Source organism: Tetrao urogallus (assembly GCF_951394365.1).
Source record: "Tetrao urogallus genome assembly, chromosome: 1".
Taxonomy (NCBI): Eukaryota; Metazoa; Chordata; class Aves; order Galliformes; family Phasianidae; genus Tetrao; species Tetrao urogallus.
In genome coordinates this window covers 143,629,267-143,649,528 of record NC_136813.1, presented here as the reverse complement: position 1 = coordinate 143,649,528, position 20,262 = coordinate 143,629,267, and the positions used below count along the sequence as shown (strand labels likewise).

The window sequence follows — 20,262 nt, the reverse complement described above, 5'->3', positions numbered from 1 at the left end:
CGCGGCGGCGGCGTAGCTGAGGCCTCGCTCCGCTCCCGGCCCTCTTTTCCTCCCTCCCGGCGCAGCTCTTCGGGCTCTGGAGCCACGCGGCCGGTGCTGTGGCGTGCTTTACCGAGCCGCCCCAGCCAGGCTGCCCTCAGACCAAGCGGGAGGGGAGGCACCTCGCTGTGAGCGAGAGAGCCGGGGCAGGCCGCAGGGGAAGGCTCGGAGTTGGCTGGGCTGCCGTGCCCAGGCTGTGGTTGGCTGATTTGCCTGAAGCAGCGGCCTGGTGCTTTCCTGTACGGGAATCCCCAGCTGGCAGATACCTTGGGGGTGAGAATAGCGAGTGCCCCAACGAGGGCTGAGGTGTTCTGTTGAACACCGGATCCTGTTCCTCACATACACGTGCACTTTGTGGTGTACCAGACCGGTCATGGTTGATGCCCTCTCGTTGTTTGTGGGAAGTGTTGCCCTGACTTGGCATGTCCCTCAAGCTGGGCTGGTGCTTCTGGGAAATGCTGCCATCCTGAAGTCTCACCTATGGGAAATGATACGTTTTTAAAATTTGTTTGCATTAATGTGTTGTGTGACAGCTCTCTGATTGCATGGGGTGTGAAGAAGTTACTGTGATACAGTGAGTAAGTGGAAGTAGGGACAGCATTCTTGTAATAGTTTTTGCCTTCCATTTTAATGCAAAGCTTTCTTCTTGTCTCCTATTTGTTGTTTGTTTGTTTCTGTTTAAGCGGTGTCCTCTGGGCTGGGAAGCTTCCCCACTGCTGATCCTCAGAGGCACACTCCCTGAGCCATCTGCACTGCAGGGCCTTGCTGATCTCCATCTCAGACCCCTGCCCCTTCCCGGGGTCACTGGGGAAAGACCATGGCTGACACTGGGGAGGGGAAGAAGGAGGAAGCTGATTATAAAAGACTGCACAGCTTTCCACTGATTAGGGTAAGAAGGAAAATGAGTTATGTCTTTAGCAGTGTTACAGATATGCAGTGCTACCTTTGTTCTTCCCTACCTTCCAAAATAAGATTTCTCCCACTGACAGCTGCTGTGAGAGCTGTGCTGTACCCTAGCTGTTCCTTGATTCAGGATTAATTCAGTCACCACCATTTCTTCTGCCTGTCCATCAGGCAAGGAAATCAGTCAGCCAGGGGAGCGTGGCACAAAGCAATCATCTAATGTTCCACACATGCCGCCTTTGGAGCCCTCTGCTCATGTTGCTAGACACAACTTGCTTTTATTCTGTTTAGAGGAGCAGGAATAAATGATCTTAGCCAGCTAGATAGCAGAAAAGACTGTGTAATTTAGACTTCTGTTATGCTTATAGCCATAACTAAGGACGGTTGAAGCAGTGCTTTCTCTTCATTTTAGCACTGAAAAACTATTTATCTCCTCCTTTAAGCTATGCTTACTTTTATGCTAGTCTTAAATTTGGAAGAGAACAATTTTGCATGGACTGGGACAAAGGAAAGAATGGACAGTCAGTGTAGTAATCAGCCATTTTCATATTAATCATTCTAATGCTTGGTATTCTGACAAGCCTGTATCGCTGATGATGATCTGCTTTAAGCTAACACTGAACGTCACGTGGAGTAGCTGCCTTGTGTCCGTGCCAGCAGTCTGGGCTCTGTGACAGCGTGGGCAACATAAGGGCTGTTTTCTGTTGTCTTCTGTCTAGCCTTTATTTTTCTGCTCAGTTCCTCTTTCTTGTTTGCTCTTTGCAGCACACAGACATGCCGGAGGAGATGCGCGTAGAGGCCATGGAGCTGTGTGTCACAGCGTGTGAGAAATATGCCACGAACAATGAGGTATGAGCTGAATCCATCAGGCCAACCTTTTGTTACTGCAGCTCAAGGAGTCTGCAGGAGCAGGGCTGGAGCTGTAGGGCACAGCAGAATCACATACTGACAGATTACTCAGTTTCTGTTCTGAGCAAGGGCAGAAAGAGACAGCTTGGCTAGATCTCAGATGTAGTTGCTTTTGTGAGTGAGATCTGTACTAGCTGTTTGCTTTCATGCAGGAAGCAAAGATGAGTCACAGAGCGATGCCGCCTCACAAACCTTATCTCCTTCCTTCTCTGTGAGCTTCTTCTCTGTTCATAAAATGTCCTGTCTGTCCTGAGGGCCTGTGTCAAAACTGTGTGAGAGTGGCCTGTCCCAAAATGTGGGTCCATCTGTCAGCGTTGAACAAGATCATCCCCATCAGGGCAGGGAGGAGACTCTTATTTTGGAAACGAGCAAATTAAGCTCTTTGAACCTTTAGGTACAGTCTGTTCAGTCTTCCCTGTCAGCTTTCAGCCTCTTGAATGAAATTACTGAGAACACGTAGATAGGGTGTGATGGAGGAGTTACAGTCTTTTGAAATATTACCCTCATCTTTGAGGTAGAAAGATGAATGAAACACACTTGCTCAATGGGCAGGGCACAGATTGCTTGTGCTAGAGGAGCTCTGTGCTGGAGTGAGGCAAAGCTACAGAGCAGGAGATTCCTTCTGTCCCCTCATGCCTGAGACAACAAGTGTCACTGCAAAATCTTCTGTTCTCCTTTTCTAGACCTAACAGGGTGTGATCTTAGAGAAGCAAGCCTTCTAAAAGTCAGCCTAGTTTCATTGTTTTGGTAATTAGCTGGAAAAATATATATATAAATGGACTCATGTAAAAATAGCTGCAGCTTAGTGACCTGAATCTCCTACCATGCTCAGCGTGCCCAGCGTAACTCCACCACCATCAAAAACAGCTCTTGCTTCTCTCTCAGACTGTGTGAATGAGAAAAATGCCTGCTAGATGTAGTTGTTTAATTTCTCCTAGCTGCTGTGTTGGAGGCTGCTGCAAACAGTAAGCTGCTTTAGCCTTTGGCACAGCCCTGAGGAGCTTCCAGTTTGCTCAGTGCAGCTGTATACCTGTTGCCTTGGCTTGAGTACTTTATTAGAGAGGAATAGCAGGGGGATGTTTGCACGGAAACTTGCTGCTTGCTCTGTCTCACCCTACACTTTCCTTCGTTCTGCAGAGTGCTGCCAAGATGATCAAAGAGATGATGGACAAGAAATTTGGGTCTTCCTGGCACGTGGTGATTGGGGAAGGGTTTGGCTTTGAGATCACTCACGAGGTGAAGAATCTGCTGTACATGTTCTTTGGTGGCAGCCTGGCTGTGTGTGTCTGGAAGTGCTCCTGACATCTGGCTGGCTCGCAGACTCGCTGCATACAGGAGATTTCTTCCTTCACAGATTTTGTACAATGTGGAGGTGGGGCTTTATTTTTAATAGTTAAAACATCAAGATTTCTTTCCATACTGACATAACAGTTCTATGGGATGCGTATATTTGGGGTGTGTGTGTGTATATAACTTGCTAAGCCTGTCCTCGCTCATGGGATTTCTGATCTGTCTGTGGCTCTTTCTTTGGTGTTTGAGTTTAAACAAGAAGGAGGTGTTTAAATAGGTAATCTCATGACACACCATGCAGCAGCACTGTGAAGGCGAAGAGGAGCAGAAAAGGTGCTATCTAGTCCTAAGTTTTTTCCTCCCACTTGTTCTACATTGTGTCCTCTCTTCTCTGCCTCCCTGGCTATGTGTGGTATGGTTCTGACCAGTGCCTCTTTCCTCCCTATTAACAGCCCCACCTTCCTGTCTTCTAAATGACCACGCAGAGCTGGCTGTGTCAAGGGTGTCCCTTTGGGTTGTCCGTGGAGGTGTTAGCTGTGGGGAATTAGGCTTGTTTTACCCTTTTCTGCTTGATTTGGGAGGACAGCTGAGCTGCCTGGATGTAGGAGGCTGCTATGCAAGCTACCCCCTCCTTTCTCACCCACTGCATGCTGAGATGGCACTGAAACACAGGCGGCTGTCGATGCCTGGGGAGTGGGTGAGAACTCTTCGTACTGCTTGAATGCCTCCCTGTCAGTTCCTGGGGGTGTTGCAAGTGCTGTGTACTTTCAGCATCTTGTTTGGAGGCTGGTAGGGGAAGGAGGTGCCATGTGAGATATCACTTGGTCATCAGAAACCTAACGTCCTTTTGGACTTGCTTTTTTAGCCTGTTTCTTCTTTTAAAGCTGTCAATGTTGGAGGATGGAGTGAACGTAATTGTATGTTACGTATATGGCTTATTTATATAAATCTGGGGAACTGTGTTTTTTACAATAAAAAAAACAGTAAATTGTCCTTTTCTGTGTTTGCTCTAAAATAAAAACCCAATGGTGGTGGATGAAAAAGAGAAGTAGTTCAGGAAACATGGAAGTAAGCAAGGAATGATGTGGCTCAGGCAACAGCTGATGGTGGATACACACCCTGCTTCCTTCCTGGGTGACTCCAAGGGAGCAGAGAAGCACTCTCATCCTTCCCATTCAATTCCTTTTGCTGCTGCAAGCCTGCTGAGGAAGGTTGCCACGTCCATGGTGTTGCTGACCCAGGTCCTCTGTGTGAGTAGCATCAAGGGGGTGTACCTGCGTCCTCTGCCCAGCCAGCGTGCATCTGCTCTGACCTTTGGGGTCTGGCATTTGTGACTTCTATGATTTTTCAGACTTTGCTCTGAGGAAAGCCACCAACGGTGCCACTGGCAGCTCATGTTTTGTGAGGCCATACTCGAGTACATAGTTCAATTCCAAAGGACTTTTCTGCACTAGGGCCTGCAGTGGATCAAATGGGAAGGGTTTTCCATTTCCCTTAGTTCCTTCTGCGGATCTCAGTGTTATGATAGAGATGTCTTTCTGCCGTTTCAGCATGTCAGGAATTGGAGTAATATAAGTCCATTAGAAATTATTTCGATTTTGCATCATCTGTGCTGGCTGGGCCCCACATCCTGTCATGTAATTCTTTACTGATCAAGTGAAAGGGACTTGTAAGGTAGTGGGGAGGACACAAAACTGGTACCATGTCTGCCAGGTGCCGGGATCGTTGTGCAGTCTGGAAGACTCCAAACCCAGGAGCTTCCTGTTGGTGTGATTACTCTGTCTCGCTTCAGCTGGCTGACTTTTAAATGAAAATAGCACTGTTGACTGGCACTTGCTGCAGCTGGCAGGTGGAAAAGCTGGTTTTCTGTTCCAAGACTTTCCACCTCCTTTATGTTTTATGTCTGGATGCACAGCCAGAAGAAAAGGTAAAGTCACCATCTTTGGAATGCCCTGTGCTCGCTGGAGCATAGTGATACCTTCGAGCCATACCACAGTCTCCTTAATTGTCCTTCTTTCACACTAATGAATAATTAACTGCTGTGTGCATGTCCACAGACAGGCTGGTCATGGGCATCTCTGTGGGGTCATGCTGACCTGCAGATATTCATAGGGAGAGGGAGCTGCTTACCTCAGCATGCAATCTCTTGGCCTTGCTACCAGCCTGTTATCACTTTGGCCACCAGCTGACCGAAGCTAATGTCTCTGTGACCTGCATTTGCAATAGGCAAACGCTGACCGGTCCCCAGCATCCTCAGAGCACGAGCACACAAACAAATCGAGGTGAGCTAGGTGTGAATTTGCAGCAAGTCAGCTCCTACGCTGCGACTCCCGCAAGGTAAGCAAGTGCAAGGTGGCTCACAGGAGAGTGCCAGGTTATTTTTGTTTCCAAGGGCAACAGCTCTCCCACAGGAACTTACCACAAAAAGCCACCCCATTTTTGAATGCCTGTTATATGTGAAAGCATAAACCTCAACTTTCCAAAATTCAGCTGTTTGCGTCAAGGCCCCCAAGCAAGTATTTGGTAGGCTCAGCTTTCCTGCTTGTTGCAAGTTGAGTCATGTCGCACTGACTCCTGTGTGCTACAAGAAACTCCCACCCTCTTTTTGCTGTGGAACTAGAGCACGGTTTGGGGCTTTTGCTATGGAACTCGAGCACTTTGAGGCATGCCTGTAATTCACATGGCAGTAAGGTTCATGGATTGGAGATGGTCTCTTCTTGTTTCATGTTATCCTGCAAGTAACCACTCTGCTTCCGATGCTTTGGAGCCTAAAAATGCTTTTGACTCTGAAACTGCCATCTCTTGCTGGAGGTTTTTTTACCTTAAAAGTTTTTTAGCAGAAATCTGGGGAGGTTGGCACTGAACTATTCTATTCTAACTATTGTTTTTCCTCTCCCCGTTGTGTCTTGCCACCTGGGTGTCGCTGCTATTGCCGTCAAAGCACCGAAGTGAGTCAGAGGTGGAAAAGGAGTTGAAAAGCTCAGGGTGATACATCGGTGCCAGTCAGAATGACCCTTTCTATCCATCCATCCCAGCAAGCCAGTGTGCAGCGGTAGCAGCTCAGAGGGCTGCGCTCATGACTTCATCCCTCCCTGCTGAGGGCAGATGAGGAGCATCGTTATCGGCTGTCGGCCTGCGTGGCGGGGAGTCCGCGCTCTGTGCCAGCAATGGAAATGTCCTTGGGCGTAGGGCTCCTCCTGCATCCCAAAGGTGACTGGGCCCTGCTGAGAAGGGGTGAAGAAGCTGGAAAAATGGAGGAAAGAGGTGCAAATTCAATCGCTTCTCTGTGATGATGTCATGGCAACGAGGTGCACTGATGTGCTGTCAGGCAATCAGGGCAGGCTTTGAAGCTCCCCAGCTCTTCCCCGTTGCTGTAGGCTCGCGTCTGGCTTTCTGAAAAATCTTTTGGTTAATATTTAATGGCAGCGTTGAAGTGCAAAGGGGGGCAAGCACCCCACCTATTCCCCTTTCCTCTACATTCCAATTTGATGCTAAATTAGAGTTGGGGAGCGGGGAGGATTATGATTTACCATAGCATGGGAACAGGTCTCCTGATGAGAAGGATGGCTTCAACCCATAGTGAGGAAAAAAGGCTGCAGGCTCTGTGCCTCTGTGCCCCGTGTGTGCAGCAGCCCTGATAACTCAGCAGGAGGGAGCTACCTACATCACAGACCTGTCCCAGTCTGGCTCTGGGATGTGGGAAGGATGCCTTTGTCACCCTCCCTAGCCAAGTTTGGAGCTGATGCTGGGCCACTGGAAGGAGCAGGGGGTCTCCCTCTCCCTTTGCTCTCCCAGAGCTGGCTTTGGAATAAAGGAATCCATGGCCCCTCTCCCAGAGCTGAGCCCCGCTCCTTTGATGCAAGTAGTTAGCACATGTTTTTATTGGCTTTTTTTTTTCTTTCCACTAAGCAATGACCTAACGATCCTGTGTTCCAACCACAGCCCCTCCTAAGCTCCTTCTTTCCAAAACGTGCATCCAGACCGGATCCAGCAAATCTCCCGGTGCAAGACGCCGTGTTCCCTTCCCCAAGGAAGCCATCTGCTCCCCTCTGCCCGGCTCCTTCTGCATGGCTTGCAGCTCGCCAGCCCTGTGGGAAGCTCTGCTCCTGTCGGCCATGCTGTTTGTGCGTGGCAGGGGGAAGGAAACACGGTGCTGGCTGGATCTGGGGCTGCTGGCAATGTCAGCTGGAGGCGGTTTCCAAGCAACTGTCGTGCTGCAGGACATGGAGAGCCAGGAACACCATATTCCTGCTGTCCGTGTGGGCTGGACGGAGCCAGCACGGGGCTGGTGCGGAGAGCAGCACGAGTGAGAGAGTAGTGTAGGGCTGTGGCACTGGAGGAGGTCTCCAGACCTGCTCCTTATCTAACTGCCTCCAGCAAGGGGACAGCATGATGTATGGGATTTCACGTGTCCTCTGCATTTTTGGGGAGATTAAAAAGGGTAAAATTGCTCCAGCTGCTGTTTTATCCTATTTATTTTACCCACTGATGGGCAGTTGCATACGAGCATCCTTGAATAGATGGAGAGGTGGTAACAGTGCCCTGGCTGAGCAGTGGGAGCAAAACTGGATGGCGAGTGCGTGGATATAAGCATGGGAGCCCAGCAGATAGGATGGAGCTGGGGAGTGGGGCAGAAGTATGCAAACAAGGAGTGAAAGCAAGGGGAGCTGGGCAGGAAGAAGCCCAGAGAGATGGGACAGTGCAGGGCACCTGTTTGATTGCCAGTGTGCAGGTTATCTGTGACCGTCTCTGTCCCCGACCCACCTGCAGCTATTGATTTGGAACTTGCCCTGTTCATGCTAACCTTGGCACTGCTAGCTCGTCCCTTATAAATCCTGCTGCAGCTCCTACCCCTCTCTCTGTCCTGCCACCAGGGTTTTCCCACAGCTCTGCTTTTTGCTGCGATGTTTTAGATGCAGGACGACTCTCCCTGATTCCTGCCTGGAGGAGAGACGGGGCAGTGGAAGCACTGACTCTCTTTGCCCCGTGTGGGTACCCGCCCCTTGGCAAGGAAGGATGCGGCGCCAGCTGCAGACACTTGTCCAAAGGAAGTTTAAAGTCCTCCTCCTCCTGCTGCTGCTCCTGGCCTTTCTGCTGCATGTCACGATGGACTTGGCTCTCCCTGAGAGTCGCAGGCTCTGCAGCTGCGATGCAAAAGCACCAAAAGCCTTGGGTACCCCCACAGGCAGCCCTTTGCTGGCCAGCCTTGAAAAGCTGAGCCTGCGCATCCTTCAGGACTTCAGTGGCAGCAACGGTTCCTTGGAGAAAAGCTCCCAGCCTCAGGGAGCAGGGCCACTGGGAAAAGATGGGGACGTGGGGATCCAGCACCAGAATGGAGACGTCAGCCCAGCATGGGCCAAGGGATCCAAGCTGGCTGCACTCTTTGAGCATCCCCTTTATAACATCCCGTTGCCGGAGGTGAAGGACAAAGACAAGCTGTTTGTCGTCAATCCCATGGAAAAGTTCAGCCTACGGAGCAGTGGGAGCGATGAATGGTGAGGAGTGGGCTGGTCTGGGGGGATGAGTGGAGCTTCTCGAGGGGACACATGGCAGGGAGCAAACAAATTATTTCCTTGCTTGGCTCAGCATCCCACCTGGATAGCCCCAGTGCCTCAGATCTTATCTCAGCCCCGTTTCCAGGCTGCTGCCCCGGGGAGCTGTAGGGAGCCTCCTGCCCATGTGGCGCATGGTGAAGTCCAAGGGGAGGCCTGAATTATTCATACTGTTACATATAATATCTTCTAGGTCATCTCCTCCTCTCCTTACCCAGCACTGGGCTCTCACTGTAAATTTCTGGGAACTTCCCAATGCAGACTTCTGACCAGTTTGATCCCCCTCTCTCACCCACCTCATGTTGAAAATGCAAAACCCCAAATGTCAGCTGGCTCTTGACACCAGACCACGGCAGTCCCGTGTTTCTCAGGGCACTTTCTGACCTCTTTAGGCTCTGCTGGGTGGTGAGCTCACCACTGCTGGGTGCCTATTTTTGTCCCTGCACTACTAACCTCTAATTAGAAAGGAAGATATTAATGGAGATACCTTGGGTAATACGCAGCAGATTCCTTATGGAAAGCACACCTTCCAGAGGTGAAAATACTAAGATGGTGGGACCAGATAACTCAAATTCATGCCACAGAGAAACCAGGGGGTGCCATGGGTCTGGCCAGGGGGAGTCAGTTGCAGGTGGGAGCTCAGGATGCTGCTGGGAAGCATTCTTTTATGGATGTTTTGTGTTCCCCTTTAACTGTGCATAGCTGATTGCACACCTGGGAGCTGATCCCCTGGGGTGAGATCAGCTGGAAATTGAGGGCCAGCTGGGAGACCATGGGGACTTTCTGTGGGGGACACAAAGGTGTCCATCCGCTGCCAAGGGGACCTGCCCTAGGGGCTTCTGTCACCACCCAGGCCTTGTGCCGGCTCTTCCCAGAAAGAGCCTGGGAACAAGACCCCATCCCAACTAAATGTTGTTGTTGTTGGGGTGGTGGTGGCTTTTGGGCTGCAGGGTCAGCAGCAGTAAAGCCGAGATGGTCCTCCCGACAGGGAAGACAGCCTACGACACCTACCCTGCCTGGCTCAAGTTCCACGTCGGCATCAACCGCTACGAGCTGTACCCGCGCAGGGACTCCCTGATGCCCACCCTCCTGCAGGACCTGGCCACCATGAAGATTGTCAGCTCGGGTATTCGCCCCTACCCACGCCCCTGTCCCATTGGCCTCCCCACCAGGCCCAGTCACCCTCGTGTGCCCCCTTCCAGTGCAGAAGTCTGGCGGTACCCAGCTGAAGCTCATCATGACCTTCCCGAACTACGGGCAGGCCCTCTTCAAACCCATGAAGTGAGTAGAGCTTGACTTCAGCCCCAGTGCTGGAGGCCCCTTCCCCTACTGTTGGCAGCAGGCTTGGTGCAGCTTGTGATGGGGTAGTGACCTCCAGTGGTAGGAAGGAGAAGACGATCCATGAGGACCACTTCCCAGCCCTTGTCCCAGAGGGATTTGGGGCTGCGCCACACAGCGGGGTACACCTGTGCCTGGTCGTGTCTTGGTAGCACCACAGACACAGCACAAGGGGTGGTTTGCAAACAAGCAGGAGGTGATCCATTCTTTGGCCACCATCCCTGCCCTCCCCAAATCTTCTCAGGCAGAGCAGGGAACAAGAGACCCCCGCTGACTTCTTCTACTTCTCAGACTTTGAGCGGCACAATGCAGAGATTGCAGCCTTTCACCTGGACAGGTGAGTTCTCGTGTGGCCTGCACCCAAAAAAGGGCCTCAGCCCTTGAGGACAGAGGTGGAAAACCTCAGCCTTGGGTGCTTGGTGGAAAACACGGCCAAAAATCTTCCCTCTGGGGCCTGTAGCCTCCCAGCAAACCTCACATCCAGCCCTGGCCAAGAAACGGCTCCTTCAGCCACCTCTTCCTCCTCTATTGCAAGGACGCCTGCATCTCATGGCACTTGTACTCACTGGGTGTAAAAAAATGGCTCCACTGGCAAGAAATTGTGCTGAGTTTTGTGTTTTAGGATCCTGGATTTCCGGCGAATCCCACCGGTTTCTGGTCGCTTGGTGAATATAACAAAGGAGATCCGGGACATCACGACCGACAAGAAACTGGCCAAGACTTTCTACATCTCCCCAGGTGAGCTCTTGCTAACCTTTGGCTCTCACACAAGGGCAGGCACCCATCTGGCGATGGCTCCAGCTGCCACCGCGTCCCCATCTATGGAGGTGGTTCTCAAGAAGAGTCACCATGCTATTGCATTATGCATGTGGCATGGTGAGAAGCTTCATCTGGTTCTTGTTCAGTCATCAGCCTGTGCTTGTCCCCCATGCCAGCGGGCAACGTCTGCTTCTACGGGGAGTGCTCCTACTACTGCTCCACCGAGCACGCTCTGTGTGGCAAGCCGGACCAGCTGGAGGGCTCCATGGCAGTCCTGCTGCCCGACAAAGCTCTGGCCAAGCGTCGCTCCTGGCGCAGCCCCTGGCGCCGCTCCTACCACAAGAGCAAGAAGGCTGAGTGAGCTGGGACTTGGGGGGACACAAAGGGACTCGAGGAGCACGGGAGGGCTGGCCCTGTGGTCGCTCTCATGTACCCATTGTCCATTCTTTGCATGAAGGTGGGAGCTGGACTCCAACTACTGCACCCAGGTGCGCCGGACGCCGCCTTATGACAGTGGTCATCGCCTCCTTGACCTCATCGACATGGCAGTACTTGATTTCCTCATGGGTGAGAGCATCCCTCCAGTTTCTTCTCACTTTCCAGTAGGTGATGGGAAAGGCAGTGGTCAGGCTTTGCACTGTGAAGGCACTCTGCCTGCTTGTCCCCACGGCCTGATCCCCACCTGATGGCATGTTTGGTGCTGAAGAACCGGTGGCATGTTGCATACAGTGAGTCACAGAATTGAGTTGGAAAGGACCCTTAAATATCATCTAGTCCAACTCTCCTGCAATGAATGACATGAGTGAGGCTGCTTTGCCCTGTACCACCACAATGTCGGGGTGCTTGTCTCCTGCCAAAACTCAGCGCAGGATGACATCGTGCAGGAGTTGGCATGGGGCCATGCGGGTACCCATCCCAGCACCCCACTGCTGCCACCCTCTGCTCACCCTTTCAGGCAACATGGACCGGCACCACTATGAGACCTTTGAGAAATTTGGGAACGACACCTTCTTGCTTCACCTGGACAACGGCCGCGGGTAGGAGAGAGGGGAGCACCCGACCACCTTAAATGGATAGAGCTGGGGCTGAGGGATGCCAAGAGTCAAAATGAGAGCCAATGCAGGGTGATGCTACGCACACCCCGATGCCAACCCTTGGGTTTCTCCCTCAGCTTCGGCACGCACTCTCGTGACGAGATGTCCATCCTGGCCCCGCTCCAGCAGTGCTGCAGGTAAGCGGCTCCCACCACCATGTTCCCAATGGGGAGAACCCACCCTGATGTCAGGCTCTCTCCTCCGCATCGGCAGCATCAAGAAATCCACCTACCTGAGGCTGCGGCTGCTGGCCACCGAGCCCTACCGCCTGAGTGAGCTGATGCGGGAAGCGCTGGCTGCCGACCGCCTGGCGCCCGTCCTGGCCGAGCCCCACCTGCAGGCATTGGACCGGCGCCTGGGCAAGGTGCTGGTAGCTGTGGGACGCTGCCTGGCCACGGCAGCACAGCCCCACCAGGTGCTGGTGGATGACATAGGGTCGTGGCTGTGACGTCACGGAGACGGTGACGTGGTGTGATGGCAATCACCACCCTGGGAAGAGCTTGGAGTGCGTGGTATTGGATGATGCAAGGGGAGAAGGGCGGGTGCGCGCGTTATTTAAATAAATAGGTCGGCCTCGTGGAGAAAACATGATGTGGGATCCCAGCCAGCGGGGCTGTTTTTCCAGTCCCAGATTCACGTGGCACGGCCATCCCTCCAAATCCTTTTATAATGAGAGAAAAAATTTTCATAGAATCACAGAATGATTGGTTATGGAAGGGACCTCACAGCCCACCCAGTCCCACCCCGTGCTGTGGGCAGGGCTGCCACCCACCAGCTCAGGCTGCCCAGGGCCCCATCCAACCTGGCCTTGAACCTCCAGGGATGGGGCACCCACAGCTCTCTGGGCAGCCTGTGCCGGTGCCTCACCGCCCTCTGAGTAATGTATTTCCACCCAAGACCTAGCCTAAATCTTCTGTCTTTTAGTTTAAAGCCATTCCCCCTCATCCTGTGCAAAAAGCTGGTCCCCTTTCTCGCAGTCAGTCCCTCTCCAGCCTTTCCCCAGCCCACAGTTAATGGGGCCTTTGGTGAGCTTTCACGTGGTTCACCCAACCTGCAACGCTCATCCCTGCCCACGCTCTTCCCACACCCACCCAAAAATCCCAGCGGGCGCCGCGTCCCTCCCGCAGAGGTGGCTCTGGGATCCACACCGGGCCCAGCACCATATATAGTGCCCGGCTCCCGGCTTATCCACTAATCCTGGCCGGGGTTAATCTGCGGTGGGTCTGCGTCAGCCGGGACAGGTGCTGTGGGACGGGGGCTTCGTGCCCCATGCTGGGGATGAATGGTGGGGATGGGTCTCTGGGGTGGCGGCGGGGGCACGAGGTGTCCCCAGGACACGGTGCAGAAAGCAGCAAATTGGGCGAATTGGTCGCTAATGAGCTATGGGGAAGGGGGGGGGGGAAGGCAGCGGCTAATGGGGCCTGGGAACGGCAAGGGGAGATCGAGGCTAGAATTAATGGGCTGGAAGGAGGGGGGGGGGGGGGGAACAACAAAGAAATAAGCGACAAAAAAACCCAAGAACTTGGAGAAAAAGAAAAAGGGGGAGAGAGGGGGGGAGAAAAGAAATAGCAGACAAAGGCGCGCTCTGCGCGCCGCACACGGGGACGCTCCGAGCGCAGCGCTGCGCCTCGCCGGACCCCCCCGCCCCTCCCCGGAGCTGCCGGGGCGGAGCATTGGGGCTGGGCGGGAGCCGGGAGGGGGGGAAGGGGGGGAGAAGGGGGAGGAGGAGGAGCGGGGGGGCCGCGTCTTGCAAAACAAAAGGGAGAGGAGCGGCGCGGGGAGCGGGCGGCTCCGCGGCTGTCCTCGGCCGTGCGGTGAGTGCTGGGGGAGGGATGGGGAGGGGTCCTGGGTTTCGCGGGGTGGGGTCTGGGGGGCTCTGGGAGTGAAGAGGTCTTGGGGCATGGGGGGGTACTGGGTGGGGTGGGAGGAGTCCGCTCGTGTCTCGGTCGTGGGGCTGCCTGGACCAGCGTGGGGGGGGGGGGGGGGGCATAAAGGGACAGCGCAGCTGTCACTGCCCCGTGAGCAGGTGCTCCTGGGTGCGTTCGGGTTGGCCTCGTGCGTCCCTCGGCACGGGGGTACTTAGGGGTGTCCCCGAGCGTGGCTGCTCCCCTCTCCCCGCCCATAACACTGTTTCCCCCCCGTGTGCCCCCCAGGTGAGCCGCTGTTCCCCCGCCATGTCGCGCCGCAGCCAGCGCCTCGTCACCTCGCGCCTCTATCCAGAGGATGAGGACGGCACCAGCTCCCTGCTGGGCGGCCCGCAGCTGCCCTTCAAGGAGAGCACCGCCAGGTTCGGGCGTACCGCGGGGACGTGGGAGGGGGGTGGGGGGGGAAGGGGGCTGGTTCAGGCTTTTTGCACCCAGCAGCTTTGGGCCCGATGGCGGGAGGGAGGGAAGCACTGCGAGCGCCGTGCCGGAAAACCGCAGCGGTGTAAGCGGAAGCGGGGCCGGGGGCTCCCCACCTTTCGGGGTTTCGCAAAGCAGCGGTTGCGCCGTGCCGAGCATCCTCCCAGCCCTGCAGCGCTCCCGGTGCCGGCATCGTAACCTTGCCTCCGCTATGTGACGCCGATCGGCTGGTTCTCATCCCGGCAGGACGGCGGCGAGGAGGAAATCAAGCGGCACCAAGCGGCTGTCGCCCGGCCCCAGCACTCAGACCTCCTATTACAGCGAGTCCTTGGTGAGCGAGTCCTACCTGGGGGGCAGCCGGGGGCTGGCTGCGCTGGATGATGCTCTGGATGGCAGCACTTACTGGGGTGAGCCTGTCCTCCTGTGACGTCTGTCATCTCAACCCTTGGGGCATCCCAGTTGTTTCAGAGTGGCTGTTTTCTGAGCTGTTTCTATGGAATGTTTTGGGGTGGGTAAGCAGGCAGGGAGCTCTCCACCAGGAGGAGAAGGGATACAGGAGACACAGAGTCCAGCAAAGTCAACGGGCTGCTGGAGAGCCGAACTTACGACACCTACGCCTCCTCCTCGGGGTACTCCTCAGAAGACGACTATGCAGGTAGGAATGCGGTGGTGGGATGCTGGGGATCACAGAGTCCCAGCCCCTATATCAAACCCAGGGATGTGGGTTCCATTCCATCTCTTGCTGCCTCTCCTCATGTAGAATCCCAGAATCATTAAGGTTGGGGACCTTAATGGGGTCCCCATAAAGGGGACACTTCTAGGATTATCTAGTCAACCATCAGCCCATCCCCACCATGCCCACATCCCTCAGTGCCATATCCACACAGTTCTGGAACAGGGATGGTAACTGCACCTCCCTGGGCAGCCTGTGCTGCTGCAGCACCACTTTTTCTGAGAATAATTTTTTCCTTATAACCAACCTGAAACCTCCCAAGGCACAAACTCAAAACTGTTATCTCTTGTTCTTATCTCTCTCCAGGACAGCTCTACTCTGCCCACAGCAGCTCAGGGTCAGGGCTGAGGACAGCTGCCTCCAGGTTTGGCTCCTTCCTGTGGCGGGTGTTCACTGCACCAGGTGAGTGAGGGCCTGAGGGGGAAGGGGTTTTTCTCCTCTGCACACTTGTCCCATGCCTGTGTGGAGGTTTGTTGTCCTACAGGGCTGCTTTACTCTCATGCCAACTTGCTGTTGACCCTGTAGCAGTTGGTTTCTTCCACATCTTGCAAATCTGAGGCAGGGAGGGAAGGGGATGCTGCATGCATGGATTGTCTTCGTCCAGAGAGCAACCCTGGAGGCAGAGGGGATGGCCTGGGGTTCCTCTGATCCTGCTTGTCCTCCCCCAGCCCGATTTGTGGGATGGCTATTGTCTTGCATAGCCACTGCCTGGCACCATGTCACTGGAAGGGCTCCCCAGCTACAGCGTGTCCCCCTGTCCAGGTGAGTGGGATTCCAGCCCCAGAAGTATCCCACCACTGCAGGACACAGCCCATAGCCCTCTTTCTTCCCCACTCTGCAGGCGCTACCCACGGCTGAAGAAGTCCCTGTGGTTGCTGCTGCTCCTCTTGCTCCTTGCTGCAGTTGCTTATGGTAAGCCCACTGTCCCCTCGTCCCACCGTGATATGAGGCTGGAGAGCCATTGTCCCTGTGCTGGGATGGCAGTGAGCTCAGTGCTTGTGGCTCCTGTCCCCCATCACCATTTGACTGTTGAACCATCTCATCCCCTGCGTGCCCAGGAGCGTGGTACCTGTACCCGTATGGCCTGTCAGCACGCAGCCTCCCCATCTTCTCATGGTGGGGTGCAGGACGCTTCTCCTCCTCAGACGTGCCCGGGGCACGGGACATGACTGCACTGGACCAGGTACAAACTGGTTGCCTTTGGGGCGGAATGGCTGGGGCCGGTCACCCAAGGAAGCTCTGTTCCCATGGGTGCAGCCCCTAAAGTTTGGTACATCCCAAAAATGGAGGGAGGGGAAGCAGTAACGGGGCACAGCCACTCATGTAGACCCGCAAGGTGCCCGGGGGCTGCATGGCATTCTCCTTCCCATCACAGGGGCTGCGAGGAGAGCAGCAGCTCCTGGCCCGTTTCCAGGCCCTGGAGAAGCGTTTCGAGGCACTGGAGGCTGCGGTGTCACGTTGGGAGCTGGGGGTGGCCAGGGGTGAACCCCCACCGACGGGAGACGTGCTGGGCCTGTTGGAGGGGCTGTTAGACCGCCGCCAGGCCGGCATGGAGGAGCGGCTGCGCAGTGACGTGACCGAACACCTCCAGGTGAGGGGAGCGGGGTGGTGCAGGCATGGGGATGTGATGGGGATGGGTTGTGATGTCCCCGTCTCATCCTTGTCCCGCAGGGTGAGCTGGATGCCCTGCGGATGCAGCTGCAAGCTGATGTGGATAAACGTCTGGGGAAGATGGCGCAGGCCTCACAGGTGAGTGATGCGCACCCTGTGGGGGTCCTTGGGGCTGGTGGGCAGCATTCATGTGGACTCTTGTGCCTTTGTGCTGGCAGGAGATGGAGGCCCGTCTGCAGGAGCTGAATGCAGAGTGGCAGAGGTATTGTTGCTCAGTGTGGGGGGAAACCCCACTGTTTAGGGTGGGGTAGATCTCAGCCTGGCATTTTGGGGCATTTGGTGGTGCTTGGTGGCATTTCTCTCATTGTGCTGGTGGCACAGGTCTGTGCAGGAGGAGCTGCAGGGCCGCTGGCAGCGGGCGACGGGTGAGCTGCAGCAGGAGGTGTCAGCACTGAGGAGGGAACTGGCAGGGCTGCGCTCAGACCAGGAGGCTGTGAGCAAACACCTGGAGGCTGTGCTGGAGCAGATCAAAGCAACACGGGCTGATGTAAGTCCAGGATGTCCCCCCTTTTAGAGACCCTCACCCCCACCCAGTGCTCTATTTGAGGCAGAGGTGAGGGTCTCTGCCCCACAGCTGAGCCCTGTGCCACACTTCCAGGTGGAAGCACAGATGCCAGCATGGATCAGCCACTTCTTGGCACAGTCCCGGCAGAACGACGGCACGGCCGGGCTGCTGCTCCAGCGGGAGGACTTACAGGCAGAGCTGCGCGCCCTGGAGCTCCGGATCCTTGCCCAAATGCGGGAGGAGCGTGGGCTGGCAGCACGGGACAGCATTGGTGTGGCCCTGCGGCAGGGGGGAACGGGGGGGGTGACAGAAGAGGTGAGTGATGGCCGAGCTCTGGGAACATGGGTGGGGATTCCATGGAGCTTGCAAACAACCAGGGCCACCTTGTTTGCTCTGTCCCTAGCAGTACTGCTGAGTCATTTGGGGCAAAATGTTGCAGCAGGATGACAGCAGAGGAAAAAATGAGCCTGTTTGCTTTGGAAATGTTTGTTGGCAGCTCCCTGTGGAGGGAGGGAGGGATCACACAGGACTAGTGTTCCCTTCACCCTGTACAGGCTCTGTGCACGTGGTGACATTGGGACACAGCTTTAGGATCAGCTCTGGGGGCACTGTATGGCCTTGGGCCTGGTCCTTGTCCCCCTCCTCATCCATCAGCACTGGGAAGGGTGAGCCCAGTCAGCCCAGGCTCTGCCCCTTCCTTGCACAGCAAGCACTTCTTGTCCCGGGTATTTTTAGCAGCCTCTAATGAGGCTTTGCAGCCAAGCGCACGCCTGCTCCTTTTTGCTGCAGTGATTCATCACTGCCTGTCCCGTGAGAAGGTCCCTGACCCCATGGGCTGGAGGCAGGGACTGGACTCCGTGGCTCTGACCAGGCCCTTCTTTACCCCCCATAGCAAGTGCACCTTATCGTGGACCAAGCACTGAAGCGCTACAGTGAGGACCGCGTAGGGATGGTCGACTACGCCCTGGAGTCAGCAGGTAGGTGGCAGGGGGGTGAGCTGGAGGCAGCCAGGGAGCGCTGGCGCTCTGCTTTACCACTGTGCTCCTCTCCCTGTGCCAGGGGCCAGCGTCATCAACACCCGCTGCTCTGAAACCTATGAGACAAAGACAGCGCTGCTGAGCCTGTTCGGGATCCCTCTGTGGTACCACTCACAGTCCCCACGTGTCATCCTGCAGGTGGGCACTGAGAGTGGGTTGAGAGCCCCGGGGTGATGCAAAGCTCACACTGGGCGCAGTGGCTGGGCTGGCATTGATGGGAGAAAAAACAGTGCTGATGGTGATAATGTTGATTCTGATACCTAAGAGATGGCATTCCTCTTCTGTGCACGTAGCCAGACGTCAACCCCGGGAACTGCTGGGCCTTCCGTGGCTCCCAGGGCTTTGCTGTCATCCGCCTCTCCAGCCTCATCCGCCCCACAGCTGTGACACTGGAGCACGTTCCCAAAGCGCTGTCACCCCAGGGAACTATCCCCAGTGCCCCTAAGGACTTCACTGTCTATGTGAGTAGAGTTGTAGTGGGAGGCTGGAGAGTGGGTTGCACCTTTGTGGCCTCCATTCCCCATCCTGAACGTTCCTGTCTCTTTCCTGTTCCCTGTAGGGCCTGAAAGAGGAGCGAGAGGAGGAGGGCCTTCTCCTGGGGCGCTTCACCTACAACCAGGATGGTGACCCCATCCAAACATTCTACTTCAAGGTGAGGCACAGCGGTAGTGGTGGAGCACTTGCCGTGGGAAGGAAGTTGGGTGACAGTGTTGGATGTGGGGAGGTCATGGGGTCCCTCTGTGCTCAGAGCTTTCAGTGAAGTGGGGCAGGGGCTGATGTCCACCTTAAGCCTCTCACTGGGAGGCCGTCTTGCCTGCCCATTCCTGCATATCTTCTCCGTGGAGATCTCCAGCACCCACCTGGGCTTGACCCTGGGCACCCTGCTGGACCCAGAGATCCCTTCCAACCCAACCATCCCGTGCTTCTGTGACACATCTCTCCTGTCCCCAAGGGTGACGACGTGGGCGCCTTCCAGCTGGTGGAGCTGCGTGTGCTGAGCAACTGGGGCCACCCTGAGTACACCTGCATCTACCGCTTCCGCGTGCACGGGGAGCCGGCGCTCTGACCCCCCCCTGCTGCCAGACAGGGCCGTCCTGGGATGCAGGAGGTTGCACTGCCCTTCGCCTGCGCTGCTGCTTGCGGAGGAAAGGACTTTTTGCCTGCAGGGGGGTGAGGCGAGGACATCCCACGCGGGTGGCTCTCGGTGCGTTTCGGACACTTCTGACTTCTGAAGCTCAATTTTTCTATTGGGGCTGCGCCGTCCCCTTTCTGGTGGCACATATAACCTTCCCACAGCTGGGAAGGAGGGAACTCCGTGATGCGCTGGGGCACCGTGCAGCATGGTGCTCCCCTCTGTGTTTCTCAAGATCTTAAGGACCTCAAACCCTTCGATGCTGGGCAGGCAGAGGGGACATGAGACAGTATTAATTGAGTATTGTAAAAGTAAAGGTTTGGGGGCAGCAGGAGGGGAGAAATGTGGCAGGTGTGGGCTTCAAAGCCAGTCCTGGGCTGAGGTCCATGCACTAGGACCAGCAACTGTGTTGGGTCCCAGTGATGCTCGGGTTCCCCTTGCCTGGGACTGCCTATCCTGCTTGCTAAGCTTGAGGATGCTACATTCAAACCTCGCCTGCTTCCCCTTTTGGATTTGCTCTGCTGTTTTTTTTTTTTTAAGGGGTGGGACTGTTTTCCTATTAGGGTGTCGAGGATTTATTTTTTTTGTATTAACAACGGAAAAAACTTTTTCCATGCAATTTCTACTTACGTGGAGTTGGGGCTGTGACATGATACCACTGGAGCGAGCGGCTTCGCTTGGCAGTGGGGCTAGAGCTTTGCTTGGCACAAGGATGCACACACTGTAGGATAAGTTGCAATAATAGGAGCACAGCTGGGCTGGGGGACGGGGCCCCACACCGGGTGCCAGCAGGACATCCTCCGAGCTCACTTTCCCACTGGCACACATGTATAGAGGCAGCTGCTGCTGGGAGCTGTTGTCCTTGGGTACCATTTCTTCCATCTGGTTTGTGGGATGGGCCATCGGTTTGTGGGGTGCAGGTGGCTCACTGAACCCCACAGGGCCCCCCAGCCTCAGT

At 55.3% G+C, this 20,262-nt stretch overlaps 3 protein-coding genes across 3 annotated transcripts; all 3 read left to right on the top strand.

The window, feature by feature from the left end:
- Positions 1 to 856: 856 nt before the first annotated feature.
- Positions 857 to 3,153, top strand: DNAL4 (dynein axonemal light chain 4; the record flags this gene model as incomplete). Its single annotated transcript, XM_079549111.1, has 3 exons — positions 857 to 928; positions 1,708 to 1,791; positions 2,989 to 3,153. The coding sequence occupies 3 exons, from the start codon at positions 857 to 859 to the stop codon at positions 3,151 to 3,153; spliced, it is 321 nt and encodes a 106-aa protein (XP_079405237.1).
- Positions 3,154 to 8,157: 5,004 nt separating this feature from the next.
- LOC306957748 (extracellular serine/threonine protein kinase FAM20C-like) lies at positions 8,158 to 12,332 on the top strand (the record flags this gene model as incomplete). The annotated part of the gene is made up of 10 exons (XM_079549064.1): positions 8,158 to 8,636; positions 9,644 to 9,819; positions 9,896 to 9,974; positions 10,276 to 10,368; positions 10,654 to 10,769; positions 10,967 to 11,147; positions 11,248 to 11,357; positions 11,746 to 11,827; positions 11,962 to 12,021; positions 12,098 to 12,332. The coding sequence occupies 10 exons, from the start codon at positions 8,158 to 8,160 to the stop codon at positions 12,330 to 12,332; spliced, it is 1,611 nt and encodes a 536-aa protein (XP_079405190.1).
- Positions 12,333 to 14,058: 1,726 nt separating this feature from the next.
- SUN2 (Sad1 and UNC84 domain containing 2) lies at positions 14,059 to 19,238 on the top strand (the record flags this gene model as incomplete). The annotated part of the gene is made up of 17 exons (XM_079549525.1): positions 14,059 to 14,171; positions 14,473 to 14,633; positions 14,747 to 14,881; positions 15,266 to 15,361; positions 15,628 to 15,721; positions 15,801 to 15,871; positions 16,018 to 16,142; positions 16,335 to 16,550; positions 16,631 to 16,708; positions 16,789 to 16,832; positions 16,952 to 17,117; positions 17,229 to 17,450; positions 18,028 to 18,112; positions 18,195 to 18,310; positions 18,466 to 18,633; positions 18,732 to 18,824; positions 19,125 to 19,238. 17 exons carry the CDS (start codon positions 14,059 to 14,061, stop codon positions 19,236 to 19,238), a joined length of 2,097 nt encoding a protein of 698 aa, XP_079405651.1.
- Between the last annotated feature and the right edge of the window lie 1,024 nt (positions 19,239 to 20,262).